We start from the raw sequence: 18427 nt of genomic DNA on the forward strand, positions 1-18427 counted from the left end.
TTTGCAGATACGCCTGGGCCAGATCAATCTTAGTGAAGCGTTTCCCTCCAGATAGCGAGGCAAAAATATCTTCAATCCGCGGAAGTGGATATTGTACGGTGTGAAGGACCGGGTTCACTGTTACCTTAAAGTCCCCACAGATGCGAACCTTCCTTGGTTCCCCAGGCGTGCTGCTCAATGGCTTTTTCATCACAGGGACGATGGGTGTAGCCCACTCACTCCAGTCTACCTTGCACAGTACACCTGAACGTTCCAGACTCTCCAGCTCTGCTTCGACGGCTGGGCGGATCGCATAAGGTACCGGTCTGGCCTTAAAGAATTTTGGGCTTGCGTTTTCTTTAGTTTTAATCGTCGCTGTCATGCCTTTTAGTGTTCCGAGTCCTTGCTGGAACACTTCTTTCGCGTCAGTTAGGATCTTTGACAGTCGCCCACGTGTGACGTCGTCATCCTTTTTGTCAGCCACAGTCAGTGCCTGTATGGAATGCCAATCCAGTTGTATTTTCCAGATCCATTCACGTCCCAGTAATGGTGGTCCTCCATCTTGCAATACATACAGGTCTAGTTTTGGTGTTTCCTTACTGTTATATATAATGGTCACCCTTATTTTTCCTTTGGGGTAGACTTTTTGCCCCGTGTACGTCTTCAAAATAATTTTTGTGTTTCTCAAGGGTATGTGTGAGAATAGCCGCTCGTAGTCCCGTCGGTTTATGACTGTTAGGGCTCATCCTGTGTCCAATTCCATCTTTACCTGGACTCCTGCTATCTTGAGAGTGACCCAAATGGTTCAGTGATCCTCCGTTGTGATCACTTTATGTAGTTTCAGGCAACTCAGTTCCCTGCTTTCGGAGTCGTTATCACTCTTGTTCATCTGAACTATTCTCCGTCATCTTATGTACCTTCTTGTACTTTTCTTTGGTAGGTTTCTTATTGCTGGTTTTTTTTCCCAACCTGCAGACTCGTGCTATGTGTCCTACTTTTCCACACTGTCTGCACACTTTGTCTTTGAACCAGCAATCATTCTGGTCGTGTGTTGTTCTGCCGCAGCGATAGCACTTCTCTGTTCCATATGACATTTCGTTTGTGCCATATTCTTGCGGTCTCTGTTGTATCTCTGCAGCGCCCCGTGCTGCTGCTTCATATGATACTGCAATGCTGAAAGCCTTTTTCAGGGTAAGGTCCTTTTCAGATAAAAGCCGTTTCTGGGTTCCATCACTTTGAAGCCCACACACAAACTTTTCCCTTAAGGTATCTGCCAGTCCCGCTCCAAACTGGCAGTGTTTCGATAGTTTGCGCAGTTCTGTTAAATAATCAGCATTGCTTTCATCCTTATGCTGGTTCCGTTTGTGAAACTTGAATCTTTCTGCTATCAGCAGCAGTGTGGGGTTTAAATGTTCCTGTAGTATCGTTACTATGTCTTCAAAACTCTTTTCCATTGGCTTCGTTGGGGTTACTAGATTTCGTAATAAACCATACGTCTTTGCACCCATTAAATTTAACAATACCGACGCTTTCTTGTCATCTGACACCTCATTTGCCTTGCAGTATACCTCTATTCGTTCGACATATGTAGTCCAATCTTCGACTTCATTGTCAAATGCAGTGATACTGCCACTCTTCGGCATTTTGGGTGTGGTTTAAAATGGCGTCTCCCAATGGCTTAAAATGGCATCTCCTGCGCTTTCCTTCCTCCCCCGCTGCTGCCAACGCCGCTCCCGGCGGTTCTCGTGGCAATGGCGGCTGTTACGTCCGTGTAATAATAAGAAAAGGACTGCAGAGAACGGTACAACAGGTGGTTACTAAATGTGGTTCAAACTGCAACTGACTGTACAGATCACTACTCAGGGTTTATATACAGGTGTGGTCACTGCCCGTACTACAGGATACAGGAGCTGTAAAAAGTAGTTCTCCCCCTTAAAGGTACATACATTACAATTCCTCCCCTTTTAGATTAACAGTACCATAACACTCATTTAACAATTAAATAGCAAACTAATTACAATTAACACTTTTAACATGCAACATTAACTGAAAATAATCTATTTATAAATTCAGTCTTTGGGGAGGCTTCCTGATTCTTTCTGGATAACACCTTTCCCGAGTGTCTCGCTCTTGGTGCGGAGGCGATTCTAACACCCTGTCGTCAGTTGATTCATCAGCTTCCAATACTATTGTTTCTGAGGTAGATGCGACCTGTACGTCGGGTTCCTCAGCAGGTACCTATGGCCGAGACATGGGGTTGACTCGTTCCTGTGACTCTAGGATCTGGTCAGCATGGCGTCTCACAATGTTCTCCCCAACATCCACTGTGTACATTAGTGGCCCCTGCCGTGTGCATTTCGTTCCTGGTTGCCATTTCTCTGTTCGGTAGTCGCGGGCCAAGACTGGTTGCCCTACATTGAAGCTCCTTGTCAGCTTCTCATTGATGTGCTGGAATTGCTTACTCTCAACATCTCTTCGTACATTTGGTCTGAGCAAATCCAGACGAGATCTCAACCTTCGGTTAAAGAACATCATGGCCGGGGCCTGGTTGGTGACTGCATGTGTCGCATTTGTGTAGGCTAACAGGAAATTGTCCACGTTATGCTGCAGTGGAATGTCGTCATCGCACATGGCCTTTACTGCTTTTTTAAAGGTTTGTACGAACCTCTCAGCCAATCCATTTGTGGCTGGATGATACGGGGCGGATGTGTAATGCCTTACCCCATTCCTTTTCATAAATTTCCGAAACTCTTCGGACACAAACTGTGGTCCGTTATCAGAGCAAATCTGCTCTGGCAAGCCATTCCCGGCAAAAATGGTCCGTAGGACTGCAATCGTTTTCTCCGTGGTGGTGGAGGACATTTTGATCACCTCAGGCCATTTTGAGTGCGCATCCACGGCTATTAAAAACATTGAGTCCATGAATGGACCAGCAAAATCAATATGCACCTGTTGCCATGGAGATGAGGGCCACTCCCATGGGTGTAGAGGAGCATGTGGTGGTGCATTTTGGACCTTCTGGCATCCTGAGCAGCTCTTTGTCAGGTCCTCGATTTGCTGATCGATCCCCGGCCACCACACATAAGCCCTAGCAAGGCTTTTCATTTTCACCCCTCCCAGATGACCTTCGTGAAGCTCATTGAGCAATCTCTCCCTTAACTTGGGTGGAATTACCACTCGGGATCCACACATCAAGGTCCACTGGCATACTGACAGCTGTTCTCTTCTGGATGAGAATGCTGGCAACAGTGAGTCGCCATGTGTTGGCCATCCCTTCACCGTCAAATCATATACCCAAGACAGTGTCGGGTCATTTCGAGTCTCCTTCTCTATACCAGCGTTAGTTACTGGCAAGCATTCAATTATAGTCGAATGAAATATTTCGACAGGATCCACTGCTGGTGCTTCCACCACAGTAGGCAGTGGCAGGCGTGATAGCCCATCAGCGTTTCCATGCTGTTTCGTGCCCTTATACTCGATTTCATATTGGTGCGCCCCTAGATAAAGTGACCATCTTTGTAGCCGTTGCGCAGTCATCACCGGAACGCCCTTCTTTGGATTAAAGATGGAGACAAGTGGTTGGTGGTCAGTCAGCAAGGTGAACTTCTGCCCGTGCAGATAGTGATTGAACTTTTTCACTCCCCACACTAGGCTGAGGGCCTCCCTGTCAATCTGGGTGTAGTTACGCTCGGCTGAGGTTAGTGACCGAGATGCAAAGGCTACTGGCCTCTCCGAGCCGTCCGGGAATTTGTGCGGCAGCACTGCTCCAATACCATAGGGTGATGCATCACACACCAACCGAATTGGTAGTACTGGGTTGAAATGAGCCAACACCTCTTTTGATGTGATCAATGCTTTGCTCTTCTGGAAAGCTCGTTTACATTCGTCACTCCACTTCCATGGTACCCCCGTTTGCAGTAGGGTGTTCAGTGGGTGTAGTACGGTAGACAAATTCGGCAAGAACTTATGGTAGTAGTTCACCAGCCCGAGGAACGACCTCAGTTGTGACACATTTTCCGGTGCTGGAGCCTTGACTACTGCCTCAATCTTTTCAGGGGACTTATGTAACCCCTCTTTATCAATAACGTGGCCACAATACGAGATCTGCTTCTGGAAAAACTCGCATTTGTGGCGATTAGCTCGGAGCCCATATTCCTTCAATCTAGTGAGCACCTGCTCCAGGTTGGCGAGGTGATCACTGTCTTTTTCGCCCGTGACCAGGATGTCGTCCAAATAACACTGGGTCCCTGGAATCCCTTGCAGGGCTTGTTCCATTGCCCTTTGCCAAATAGCCGGAGCTGATGCCACCCCGAACACCAGCCGGTTGTATTGGTAGAGACCTTTATGAGTGTTGATCGTGAGGTACTGTTTCGAGGCTTCTTCTACCTCCATTTGCAGGTACGCCTGGGCCAGATCAATCTTAGTGAAGCATTTCCCTCCAGATAGCGAGGCAAAAATATCTTCAATCCGCGGAAGCGGATATTGTACCGTGTGAAGGACTGGGTTCACTGTCACCTTAAAGTCCCCACAGATGCGAACCTTCTTTGGTTCCCCAGGCGTATTACTCAATGACCTCTTTATTACAGGAACGATGGGTGTAACCCACTCGCTCCAGTCCACTTTGGACAGTACTCCTGAACGTTCCAAACCTTCCAGCTCTGCTTCGATGGCTGGGCGGATTGCATAAGGTACCGGTCTGGCCTTAAAAAACTTTGGGCTTGCATTTTCCTCTATTTTGATCGTCGCTGTTTGCCTTTTAGTGTTCCGAGTCCCTGCTGGAACACTTCTTGTACGTCAGTTAGCATTTTTGACAGTCGTCCAGGTGTGACGTCGTCATCCTTTTTGGCATCTACAGTCAGTGCTTGTATGGAATGCCAATCTAGCTGTATCTTCCGGATCCATTCACGTCCTAGCAGTGGTGGTCCTCCATCTGGCAATACATATAGGTCAATTTTTGGTGTTTCCTTGCCGTTATATATAATGTTCACCCTTATTTTTCCTTTGGGGTAGACTTTTTGCCCTGTGTACATCTTCAAGACAATCTTTGTATCTCTCAAGGGTATATGTGAGAATAGCCGCTTGTAGTCCCTTCGGTTTATGACTTTTAGGGCTGATCCTGTGTCCAATTCCATTTTCACTTGGACTCCTGCTATCTTGAGCGTGACCCAGATCGTTTGGTGATCCTCCGTTTTGATCACATTATGTAGTTTCAGACAACCCAGCTCCTTGCTTCCGGAGTCTGTATCACTCTTCTGTTCGTCTGAACCACTCTCCATCACCTTATGTACCTTCTTGTACTTCTCCTGTGGAGATTTCTTGCTGTTGGTTTTCTTTCCCGACCTGCAGACTCTTGCTATGTGTCCTACTTTTCCACACTGTCTGCACACTTTGTCCTTGAACCAGCAATCATTATGGTCGTGTGTTGTTCTGCCGCAGCGATAGCACTTCACTGTTCCGTATGACATTTCATTTGTGCCATATTCTTGCGGTCTCTGTTGTATCTCTGCAGCGCCCCGTGCTGCTGCTTCGTGTGATACTGCAATGCTGAAAGCCTTGTCCAGCGTAAGATCCTTTTCTGATAGAAGCCGTTTCTGGGTTCCTTCACTTTGAAGCCCACACACAAACTTGCCCCTTAAAGTATCTGCTAGTCCCGTTCCAAACTGGCAGTGTTTCGATAGCTTGCGCAGTTCCGTTAAATACTCAGCATTAGTTTCATCTTTATGCTGGTTCCTTTTGTGAAACTTAAATCTTTCTACTATCAGCAACGGTGTGGGGTTTAAGTGGTCCTGTAGGATTGACGCTATGTTTTCAAAATCCTTTTCTACTGGCTTCTCTGGGGTTACTAGGTTTCGTAGTAAGCCATACATTTTTGCACCCATTGAATTCAACAATACCAGCGCTTTCTTGTCATCTGGCACTTCATTCGCCTTGCAGTATACTTCTATGCGTTCGACATATGTCGTCCAATCTTCGACTTCATTGTCGAATGCTGTGATACTGCCACTCTTCGGCATTTTTGGGTGTGGTTAGACTGACTTAAAATGGCGTCTCCCACGCTTTCCTTTCTTCCCCGCTGCGGCTTAAAATGGCGTCTCCCACACTTTCCTTTCTTCCCCGCTGCGGCTTAAAATGGCGTCTCCCGCGCTTTCCTTTCTTCCCCGCTGCGGCTTAAAATGGCGTCTCCCGCGCTGCTGCCAACGCCGCTCTCGGCGGTCCTCGTGGCAAATGGCGACGCCCTGTGGGTTTCGTGCGCTACTCCTGCGCTGCTGCCAATGCCGCTCTCTGTGGTCCTCGTGACAATGGCAGCGCCTCGCGTTTTCCTGCACGCCTCTCTCCCCCGTTGACGCTGCTCGGCCCTTGACCACCGGCTGCGCTTTGCTCTCTCTCGTCTCTCTCCCCCGTTGACGCCGCTCGGTCCTGAACACCGGCTGCGCCCTGTGCGCTCTGCCCTCTCTCTCTCCCCCGTCGACACTGCTCGGCCTTTTTCTGTGCCGCTCGGTCGGGCTCTAGCCCGTCGCTGTCCGGGAAGGGTCTGCGCAGTACCTGTTGCCAGCCCGTTTCGCTGGACCACCATGACTGGAAAGCCAAGCCTAGCTCTCGACCGCCTCCCCTGCGATGCTCAAATCTCTGCTGGATGACTGGGCGGTTGCCCGTGGTCGACGCCCGTGCTTCTGGACTCGACCTTCTTCCACTGTTCTCTGAATTAATCCAGCTGAGATGAAATCAGGAAAGATAGAGGAAAAAGAGAGAGAAAGGAATACATTTCTGCCACTTTTGTACTGCACTAAGGGGTGCAGCATCAACTGTATATTACAGCTGTACTCATAGGAGCTACATTTTTACAGCTTCTCCACATCGACCTGAAGTTGGGGAAAGCAGGATTTAAACTGTCGGTGTAATTTTTAATGGAGAAAAGTTAATTCAGTGACCAGTTCCTTTCAATCACTGAAATGTGAATGGCTAGCTGATCTCAGAGCAAGCAGTAGGAACACTACAGTTGTCTTCACAACCGAGTTACAAAGGAGAAAATTTTCCAAGGATTCTGCTCTTAATCACTAACCATTAACCCGACTGAATGGCTGCGATTTCGCCGGCCGAGGCGGGTCCAGGGCGGCCGGGGTCGGTGTTGCGGTCCCAGCCCGCTGCCTACTGCAGCCCGCACTGTCCAAATGATTTTACGTTGATTGGGCTTGTTAAGCCCGCCCTGCGAGGTTACCGGCCAATTAAAAGGAAGCGGGTCTGATGACATCATTTGATGACGCGTCATCAACCGGTCTCCTTAAAGGGGCCATGTCCAAATTGATCTTGACAGTTCTGCTGTCAGTGTTCTAGAGCATTGAGCTGCTACAAACACTGACAAGCACTGCACAAAGGTGCATGGCTGCACCCAGGCTCTCCCATGACTCCCTCCATATGCAGGGAGGTTTTCTTCCCTTCCCATGGGCGGAAGACATCTCCCCAGGATATCAACACAGCCTGGTTTCACATTGTACAGGAGAACACAAGTAGGGTTGTTGTCAGGAGGACCAGGCTGCAGTGGCGCAAGCCTTTCAATGATCTCAGTAGATCACGAAACGTTACTACCGAGCCACACTCAACCTCATCCTGCTGTGCCACTCATCACATCCCCATCAAGGTGCCTTCCCTACGCTACTCCTGCACATCCTTACACCACCTTACCTTGCACTTCCACCCATCCCTCTCTATCTACATTATCGGTGCCAGGGTTAAGGACATCTCCTCTGGGCTGGAAAGAAACCTGCAGTGGGAGGGGGTGGATCCAGTTGTCGTGGTCCATGTTGGTACAAACGACGTAGATAGGACTAGGAAGCCAGTTCTGTTAAAGGAGTATGAGCAGCTAGGGGTCAAATTAAAAAACAGAACCTCAAGGGTAATAATCTCTACCTGAGCCACGAGCGAATTTGGCTAGGACAAATAAAATTAGAGAGTTAAATGCGTGGCTCAAAGACTGGTGTGGGAGAAATGGGTTTTGCTTCCTGGGACACTGGCACCAGTACTGGGGCAGGAGGGAGCTGTTCCGTTGGGACGGGCTTCACTTGGCCAATGCTGGGACTAGAGTCCGGGCCGATCATATAACTAGGGCTGTAGAGAGGGCTTTAAACTAACTAGTGGGGGGGGAGGTTCCTAGAGAGCAAATAATAAAAATGACAACAGAGAAGGTCATAGACTTAGGTAGCAGTGGGGAAATTAAAAACCAGAGCGTGTCAGGAAGGGGCAGAAGGTATGGAGTAAAAGGTAAAGTAATAAAAAGGGCAAAAGCAGGAACTAAGTGTCACAAAACATATTTAAAAGTTCTCTATCTGAATGCACGTAGCATTCGTAACAAAATAGACGAGTTAATGGCACAAATAACTACATATGGGAATGATCTTGTGGCCATTACAGAAACATGGCTGCAGGGTGACAATGCCTGGGAATTAAACATACCAGGTTATTTAACGATCAGGAAGGACAGGCAGGAAGGATGGGGAGGTGGGGTGGCTATGTTAATAAAGGAAGGAATCACTGTAATACAGAGAAATGATATTGGGTCAAAAGATCAGGATAATGAAACAGTTTGGGTGGGGGTAAGGAATAATAAGGGGAAAAAAACACTAGTGGGCATAGTCTATAGGCCTCCGAACAGTTGCAACTCTGTTGGATGGAGTATCAATCAGGAAATAGTTGAGGCTTGTAATAAGGGAACATCTATAATTATGGGGGATTTTAACTATCATATTAATTGGACAAATCAAATTGGGCAGGGCTGCCTTGAGGATGAGTTCATTGAGTGTATTAGGGATGGGTTTCTTGAGCAGTATGTAACTGAACCGACCAGGGGGCAAGCAACCTTAGATCTGGTCCTGTGTAACGAGACAGGATTAATTAAAAATGTCCTAGTAAAGGATCCCCTTGGAATGAGTGACCATAACATGGTTGAATTCCATATTCAATTAGAGGGTGAGAAGGTTGGATCTCAAACAAGCGTGCTAAGCTTGAATAAAGGAGACTATGAAGGTATGAGAGCGGAATTGAGCAGAGTGGATTTGGAAAATAGATTAAAGGGTAAGACGATACATGATCAGTGGTGTACATTTAAGGAGTTATTTTACAACTTCCAAAAAATATATATTCCACTGAGAAGAAAAGGGTGTAAAAGAAAAGACAGCCACCCGTGGCTAAGTAAAGAAATTAAGGATAGTATTCGACTAAAAACAAGGGCATATAAGGTAGCCAAATCTAGTGGGAGGATAGAGGATTGGGAAAACTTTAAAAGACAGCAAAAAATAACAAAAAGATTGATTAAGAAAGGGAAGATAGATTATGAAAGTAAATTAGCAAAAAATATAAAAACAGATAGTAAGAGTTTTTATAGTTATATAAAAAGAAAAAGGGTGGCTAAAGTTAATGTTGGTCCCTTAGAGGATGGGACCGGGAAATTAATGGTGGGAAATATGGAGGTGGCAAAAACACTGAATGAATATTTTGTATCAGTCTTTACAGTAGAGGACACGAAGAATATCCCAACACTGGACAAACAGGGGGCTATAGAGGGGGAGGAGCTAAACACGATCAAAATCACTAAGGAAGTGGTACTCGGTAAAGTAATGGGACTCAAGGCGGATAAATCACCTGGACCTGATGGCTTACATCCTAGGGTCTTGAGGGAAGTGGTGGTAGGGATTGTGGATGCATTGGTAATAATTTTCCAAAACTCCCTGGACTCAGCAAAGGTCCCGGCAGACTGGAAAACTGCTAATGTAACACCCTTATTTAAAAAGGGCAGTAGACAGAAGGCTGGAAACTATAGACCGGTTAGCCTAACATCTGTGGTAGGTAAAATTTTGGAGTCCATTATTAAGGAGACAGTAACAGGACATTTGGATAATCATAATTTAATAGGACAAAGTCAGCATGGTTTTATGAAGGGGAAGTCATGTTTGACAAATTTGCTGGAGTTCTTTGAGGAAGTAACATATAGGGTGGATAAAGGGGAACCGGTGGACGTAGTGTATTTAGACTTCCAAAAGGCATTTGACAAGGTGCCACACAGAAGATTATTGCTTAAGATAAAAAATCACGGGATTGGGGGTAATATTCTGGCATGGATAGAGGATTGGCTATCTAACAGAAGGCAGAGAGTTGGGATAAATGGTTCATTCTCAGACTGGCAATCAGTAACTAGTGGTGTTCCGCAGGGGTCAGTGCTGGGTCCCCAACTCTTTACAATCTATATTAACGATTTGGAGGAGGGGACCGAGTGTAACATATCAAAGTTTGCAGATGATACTAAGATGGGAGGGAAAGTAGTGAGTGAGGAGGACATAAAAAACCTGCAAGGGGACATAGACAGGCTAAGTAAGTGGGCAGAGATTTGGCAGATGGAATACAATACTGGAAAGTGTGAGGTTATGCACTTTGGCAGGAAAAATCGTAGAGCAAGTTATTATCTTAATGGCAAGAAACTGGAAAGTACTGAAGTACAAAGGGATCTGGGGGTCCTGGTGCACGAAACTCAAAAGGTTAGTATGCAGGTGCAGCAAGTGATTAAGAAGGCCAATGGAATGTTGGCTTTCATTGCTAGGGGGATAGAATATAAAAATAGGGAGGTATTGCTTCAGTTGTACAAGGTATTGGTGAGGCCGCACCTGGAATACTGCATACAGTTTTGGTGTCCATACTTAAGAAAAGACATACTTGCTCTCGAGTCAGTACAAAGAAGGTTCACTCGGTTAATCCCGGGGATGAGGGGATGGACATATGAGGAGAGATTGAGTAGATTGGGACTCTACTCATTGGAGTTCAGAAGAATGAGAGGCGATCTTATTGAAACATATAAGATTGTGAAGGGGTTGGATCGGGTGGATGCGGGGAGGATGTTCCCGATGATGGGTGAAACTAGAACTAGGGGGCATAGTCTTAGAATAAGGGGCTGCTCTTTCAAAACTGATATGAGGAGGAACTACTTCACTCAGAGGATGGTAGGTCCATGGAATATGCTGCCCCAAAAAGCTGTAGAAGCTACATCATTACATAAATTTAAAACAGAAATAGACAGTTTCCTAGAAGTAAAGGGAATTAAGGGTTACGGGGAGCGGGCAGGAATTTGGACATGAGTCCAGGTTCGGATCGGACATGGCCCTGTGGGTAGCGGAGCGGGCCCAGGGGCCGTGTAGCCTGATCCTGCTCCTATTTCGTGTGTCTAATTCTGTTAGATTCAGGAGATGGTTCTGTGATAGTAGATTGGCGGTTAGGATCAGATCAGCCATGATCTTATTGAATGGCGGAGCAGGCTCAAGGGGCCGATTGGCCTACTCCTGCTCCTATTTCTTATGTTCTTATTGTGTAGAACCAGGGGTCATAGTCTAAGTATAAGGGGTAAGCCATTTAGGACTGAAATGAGGAGGAATTTCTTCACCCAGAGAGTGGTGAACCTGTGGAATTCTCTGCCACAGAGGGCGGTGGAGGCCAGTTCATTAAATATATTCAAAAAGGAGTTGGATATATTTCTTAAGGCTAAAGGGATCAAGGGATATGGGGAGAAGGCAGGGACAGGGTACTGAATTTGGATGATCAGCCACGATCTCATTGAATGGCGGAGCAGGCTCAAAGGGCCGAATGGCCTACTCCTGCTCCTATCTTCTATGCTTCTATGTTTCCCCATTTCACTAGCCACCCCTCACACTCACCCTCAAGCATACCAACTAACAACAAACAAGGGTAGATACTTGGATGGTTTAGCCAATGTTTATGTGACGTTTCTGGTACTGCGCTGTCAAACATTGAAACCTTTATTTTCAGCACTTTGCATTGTTGGACAGATTTGTGTGCAGCTTTGGAAGTGGCTTCGTGAGTTGTAGTGAATGGTGAGACATAAGGGTTACCCGCTGCCCCCCCGCCCACAATGGTGGCGAGTGTGAAAGGAATGGCTTGGGCATTGTAGGGATGCTTTATCATGTGGTATCCAGGGTGTACAGCCTCAAGTGAAGTAAATCTGGCCATGGTGAGGCCATCCCTGGCATCCGGGCAGCAATGTGGTCGGGTGCTAATGCCCTGTGTCCTCTGAGCGCCGGCAAAATTCAGCCCAATGGGGGTGATTTTGCCAATGGGGAGCTTTTGGAGGCGGGACTCCCACTTGTCGGGTTTCAGTCCCGCCTCCAACAACTTCTGGCCCGTCCAGCGGGCTTAGCAGGCCAATTAAGGGAAAGCCGGTTGCAGAGAACGTCAACATATGACATTTCATCTGTCAAAAATTTTTGACAGATGAATTATCATCGTTTGACTCTCTGTGTTTTGATGAGGTCTTGAATACAAGACCTATCAAACTTTCCTTTACAGAAATGAGATGGTTGTTGCATCTGAGAATGCAACAGCCACCTGTCATTCCCAACACGGAGATCCGAGACTCTCCACATTCACACCGACTGAAGCCTGCAGGAAGAAACAAAGGTAAGTACACTTTTAATAACACTTTGCACTTACCTCAGATACTCACCTCTACACTCTTGCACCTGGTAACAGGCAGTTAATAGGCTTTAATCCCTTCGTGCCTCCAAGGAGATGGGACCCGGCGCGGGACGGCGACCCGCCTTCTAGGAAGATGGCATGGGGCGGGTTGGGCCATTTTCCTGGCATCCCGCCTCCATACCTGCATCCCCAGGGCTGGGAAAATCGCCCCCAATGTGTCTATATGTAGAAATCAGGCAAGGACAGAATTGAGTTCAGCTATGGTGACCCTGCAGTTAAAATATCCTGTCACAACACACCGCCGAGGCGCATAGGTGAAGAATTGTTATTTGGATGAGGTACCAGAATGGGCCTTGTGGCAATGGAACCATAACCCAGTAAGGAGGCAACACCTTCATGAGAGGAAGACAGGAAAGGAGATCCTAAAAATGGGGAAAGTGTGAATGGTAGTGCACTGATTCCCCAGTCTGACACTCCCAACCCAGAGCAGTACTCGCAGCGAATTAGATAGAAAATCAGACACTGTGGCCCATGATTTCACTCCCTGCAAGTGTGAGAGTAATTGACCATGGAATAAACCCTGTTTTCTTCATTTTAGACAATTGTTCTGGCAAGGTTTTGCACTTTTGTAATTCAACCAATGGCGTTTTTGGTGGTCTGAGACCACCACTTCCAGATGGCATCACTGACAGCGCCACGATATGCGGTTGCCAATTTTAGATATCATTTTATAATGCACTTGTGCTGGTCAGGGCCAAAAAGAACACTGCACCAAAGCTAGCAAGGCAGTATAAAACAGCGTAACTGGTGCAATGCAAAAATCAGATTCTTCACGAGCCGTGCATTTAACAGGTGAGTTGCTTTGTTATGTTATACTATGCTATGCTATATAGAGACGTTCAGTCTAGGGCTCCAGACAGGTTCAATGTGCTGCAGACAGTAACCAAGAGTCCCTGATTTTGGTTATTGCTCCCTGCTTTTTGTCTGATATGTCCCTGATTGGCTGGTTAAGAGATATGAATCAGATAGAGGTTTATGGGTGTTAAACCTGCCCTATCACTGAATTTGTACAATTGAATGGATTTCATATGTTTGTTTTACAGCATGAAAGTACCTTAGGCATTCCTCTGCATCTTACTGCATCATCTGGAGATGTATTATAGTCCTGTTATTTTATATATGAAAATAAAGTCCTCCTTAATATATTCATTAAGTTGTGGTAATTTCAGTTAAACATTATGCTTTATAAATATTTCTAACCAACACATTTATATTGTACACTGTCTTATTGTTTATAATATGTTCTGTTTATTAAAGTCCAGGTTAATTGAGTATTATCCACCAAAATAGTTCAGTTGATTAATATTTACCCATTTCAAACACTGCGATGTCCATTATTTTAATAAAATCTTGAAATTATTGTACAATTTGTTTATTATTTATCAAAGTATGCTTTCTGAATGCAAATCTTTTGTTGTAATTCAGCTTGAAGGAGAACTTACACTGACACCAGGTTTTGTTGCTCCTCCCAACTTGGATTATATTGGGTACCACAAGTACATTGATGAAATGCTTCCTCCAGAAAGCCCAGTGCTGTATGGCCTGCATTCCAATGTTGAAATAGAGTTCCTCACAGTAATGTCAAATAATCTGTTTCGAACATTAGTGGAGATGCAGCCCAGAGATTCATCTATTGGAGAGGGATCTGCACAGACTACAGAGGAAAAGGTCAGATTTACTCCACAGTTGTGTATATGGATAATTAATCTTTCTTAATATACTACAAAGTTAATTTACAAAAATTGCATCATCCAGAGTTGTTTTACCTCCTTTTTCCTAATGTATAAATACAAATGAACAGACTGTGAAAATGCCAAAGTAAGGCTCTCAGAATCTTCACCTATTATAAAGGTCTGGATGACAATGGTTTACATATGCACACATGCTCTGCACTCTTCAGTTCTAGCTCGGCAGATCAACAGAATTAGCAGTACACCAATTACATATTCCTGAAGTCAGGTGTCAAACAAAACTTGAATACCCTTTTAAATTAAAAATCAAAAATGTTAGAGAGCCACAGCAAATCAATCAGCATCTTAAAGAGAGAGAACAACTTTTCAGTTATGAATCATCATCATAATGACAACAACAACTTGCATTTATATAGTGCCTTTAACATAGTAAAATGTCCCAAGGCGTTTCACAGGAACATCATCAAACAAAATTTGACACCGAGCAACATAAGGAGGTATTAGCACAGATGACCAAAAGCTTAGTCAAACAGGTAGGCTTTAATGAGCATCTTAAAGGAGGAGAGGTTTAGGGAGGGAATTCCAGAGCTTAGGGCCTAGGCAGCTGAAGGCACATCTGCCAATGGTGGAGCAATTAAAATTGGGGATGTGCAAGAGGCCAGATTGGGAGGAGCACTAAGATCTCGGAGGGTTATAGGGCTGAAGGAGATTACAGAGATAGGGAGGGGCGAGGCCATGGAGGGATTTGAAAACAAGGATGAGAATTTTAAAACTGAGGCGTTGTTGAACTGGGAGCCAGTGTAGGTCAGTGAGCACAGGGGTGATGTGTGAACAGGACTTGATGCGAGTTAGGGTACAGGCAGCAGAGTTTTGGATGAGTTCAAGTTTATGGAGGGTGGAAGATGGGCAGCCGGCCGGCCAGGAGAGCATTGGAATAGTTAAGTCTAGTGGTAACAAAGGTATGAATGAAGGTTTCAGCTGCAGATGAGCTGAGGCGGGGCGGAGTCAGGTGATGTTAGGTGGAAATAGGTAGTCTTGGTGATGAAGCGGATATGTGGTCGGAAGCTCATTTCTGGGTCAAACATGACACCAAGGTTGCGAATAGTCTGCTTCAGCCTAAGACAGCTGCCAGGGAGAGGGATGGAGTTGGTGGCTAGGGAATGGATTTTGTGGCTTGGATGAAAAACAATGGATCCGGTCTTTCCAATATTTAGTTAGAGGAACTTTATGCTCATCCAGTACTGGATGTCAGACAAGCAGTGTCACAAATCAGAGGCAGTGGAGGGGTTAAGAAAGGTGGTGGTGAGGTAGAGCTGGGTGTCGTCAGCGTACATAAGAACATAAGAACATAAGAAATAGGAGCAGGAGTAGGCCAATCGGCCCCTCGAGCCTGCTCCGCCATTCAATAAGATCATGGCTGATCTGATCCTAACCGCCAAGCCACTATCACAGAACCATCCCCTGAATCTAACAGAATTAGACACACGAAATAGGAGCAGGATCAGGCTACACGGCCCCTGGGCCCACTCCGCTACCCACAGGGCCATGACCGATCCAAACCTAGACTCATGTCCAAATTCCTGCCCGCTCCCCATAACCCTTAATTCCCTTTACTTCTAGGAAACTGTCTATTTCTGTTTTAAATTTATGTAATGATGTAGCTTCTACAGCTTTTTGGGGCAGCATATTCCATGGACCTACCACCCTCTGAGTGAAGTAGTTCCTCCTCATATCAGTTTTGAAAGAGCAGCCCCTTATTCTAAGGCTATGCCCCCTAGTTCTAGTTTCACCCATCATCGGGAACATCCTCCCCGCATCCACCCGATCCAACCCCTTCACAATCTTATATGTTTCAATAAGATCGCCTCTCATTCTTCTGAACTCCAATGAGTAGAGTCCCAATCTACTCAACCTCTCCTCATATGTCCATCCCCTCATCCCCGGGATTAACCGAGTGAACCTTCTTTGTACTGACTCGAGAGCAAGTATGTCCTTTCTTAAGTATGGACACCAAAACTGTACGCAGTATTCCAGGAGCGGTCTCACCAATACCTTGTACAACTGAAGCAATACCTCCCTATTTTTATATTCTATCCCCCTAGCAATGAAAGCCAACATTCCATTGGCCTTCTTAATCACTTGCTGCACCTGCATACTAACCTTTTGAGTTTCGTGCACCAGGACCCCCAGATCCCTTTGTACTTCAGTACTTTCCAGTTTCTTGCCATTAAGATAATAACTTGCTCTACGATTTTTCCTGCCAAAGTGCATAACCTCACACTTTCCAGTATTGTATTCCATCTGCCAAATCTCTGCCCACTTACTTAGCCTGTCTATGTCCCCTTGCAGGTTTTTTATGTCTTCATCACTCACTACTTTCCCTCCCATCTTAGTATCATCTGCAAACTTTGATATGTTACACTCGGTCCCCTCCTCCAAATCGTTAATATAGATTGTAAAGAGTTGGGGACCCAGCACGGACCCCTGCGGAACACCACTAGTTACTGATTGCCAGTCTGAGAATGAACCATTTATCCCAACTCTCTGCCTTCTGTTAGATAGCCAATCCTCTATCCATGCCAGAATATTACCCCCAATCCCGTGATTTTTAATCTTAAGTAATAATCTTCTGTGTGGCACCTTGTCAAATGCCTTTTGGAAGTCTAAATACACTACGTCCACTGGTTCCCCTTTATCCACCCTATATGTTACTTCCTCAAAGAACTCCAGCAAATTTGTCAAACATGACTTCCCCTTCATAAAACCATGCTGACTTTGTCCTATTAAATTATGATTATCCAAATGTCCTGTTACTGTCTCCTTAATAATGGACTCCAAAATTTTACCTACCACAGATGTTAGGCTAACCGGTCTATAGTTTCCAGCCTTCTGTCTACTGCCCTTTTTAAATAAGGGTGTTACATTAGCAGTTTTCCAGTCTGCCGGGACCTTTGCCGAGTCCAGGGAGTTTTGGAAAATTATTACCAATGCATCCACAATCCCTACCGCCACTTTCCTCAAGACCCTAGGATGTAAGCCATCAGGTCCAGGTGATTTATCCGCCTTGAGTCCCATTATTTTACCGAGTACCACTTCCTTAGTGATTTTGATCGTGTTTAGCTCCTCCCCCCCCTATAGCCCCCTGTTTGTCCAGTGTTGGGATATTCTTAGTGTCTTCTACTGTAAAGACTGATACAAAATATTCATTCAGTGTTTTTGCCACCTCCATATTTCCCACCATTAATTTCCCAGTCTCATCCTCTAAGGGACCAACATTCACTTTAGCCACCCTTTTTCTTTTTATATAACTATAAAAACTCTTACTATCTGTTTTTATATTTTTTGCTAATTTACTTTCATAATCTATCTTCCCTTTCTTAATAAATCTTTTTGTTATTTTTTGCTGTCTTTTAAAGTTTTCCCAATCCTCTATCCTCCCACTAGATTTGGCTACCTTATATGCCCTTGTTTTTAGTCGAATACTATCCTTAATTTCTTTACTTAGCCACGGATGGCTGTCTTTTCTTTTACACTCTTTTCTTCTCTGTGGAATATATATTTTTTGGAAGTTGTAAAATAACTCCTTAAATGTACACCACTGATCATGTATCGTCTTACCCTTTAATCTATTTTCCCAATCCACTCTACTCAATTCCGCTCTCATACCTTCATAGTCTCCTTTATTCAAGCTTAGCACGCTTGTTAGAGATCCAACCTTCTCACCCTCTAATTGAATATGGAATTCAACCATGTTATGGTCACTCATTCCAAGGGGATCCTTTACTAGGACATTTTTAATTAATCCTGTCTCGTTACACAGGACCAGATCTAAGGTTGCTTGCCCCCTGGTCGGTTCAGTTACATACTGCTCAAGAAACCCATCCCTAATACACTCAATGAACTCATCCTCAAGGCAGCCCTGCCCAATTTGATTTGTCCAATTAATATGATAGTTAAAATCCCCCATAATTATAGATGTTCCCTTATTACAAGCCTCAACTATTTCCTGATTGATACTCCGTCCAACAGAGTTGCCACTGTTCGGAGGCCTATAGACTACGCCCACTAGTGTTTTTTTCCCCTTATTATTCCTTACCTCCACCCAAACTGTTTCATTATCCTGATCTTTTGACCCAATATCATTTCTCTGTATTACAGTGATTCCTTCCTTTATTAACATAGCCACCCCACCTCCCCTTCCTTCCTGCCTGTGGAAACTGATGTGTTTT

At 45.3% G+C, this 18427-nt stretch overlaps 1 protein-coding gene across 1 annotated transcript in view; it reads left to right on the forward strand.

Annotated features, from left to right (window-relative positions):
- The window catches only part of LOC147117455 (dynein axonemal heavy chain 11-like), a 224177-nt gene that overhangs the window by 164170 nt on the left and 41580 nt on the right, over positions 1-18427 (forward strand). Inside the window, exon 18 of the mRNA XM_085988452.1 lies at positions 13933-14175. Coding sequence (XP_085844578.1) covers positions 13933-14175 — 243 coding nt within the window. The remainder of the gene's footprint in view (positions 1-13932; positions 14176-18427) is intronic.

The sequence above is a fragment of the Somniosus microcephalus genome, chromosome 5 (genome assembly GCF_052327205.1).
Source record: "Somniosus microcephalus isolate GS21.2 chromosome 5, FLI_Smic_1.0, whole genome shotgun sequence".
NCBI lineage: Eukaryota > Metazoa > Chordata > Chondrichthyes > Squaliformes > Somniosidae > Somniosus > Somniosus microcephalus.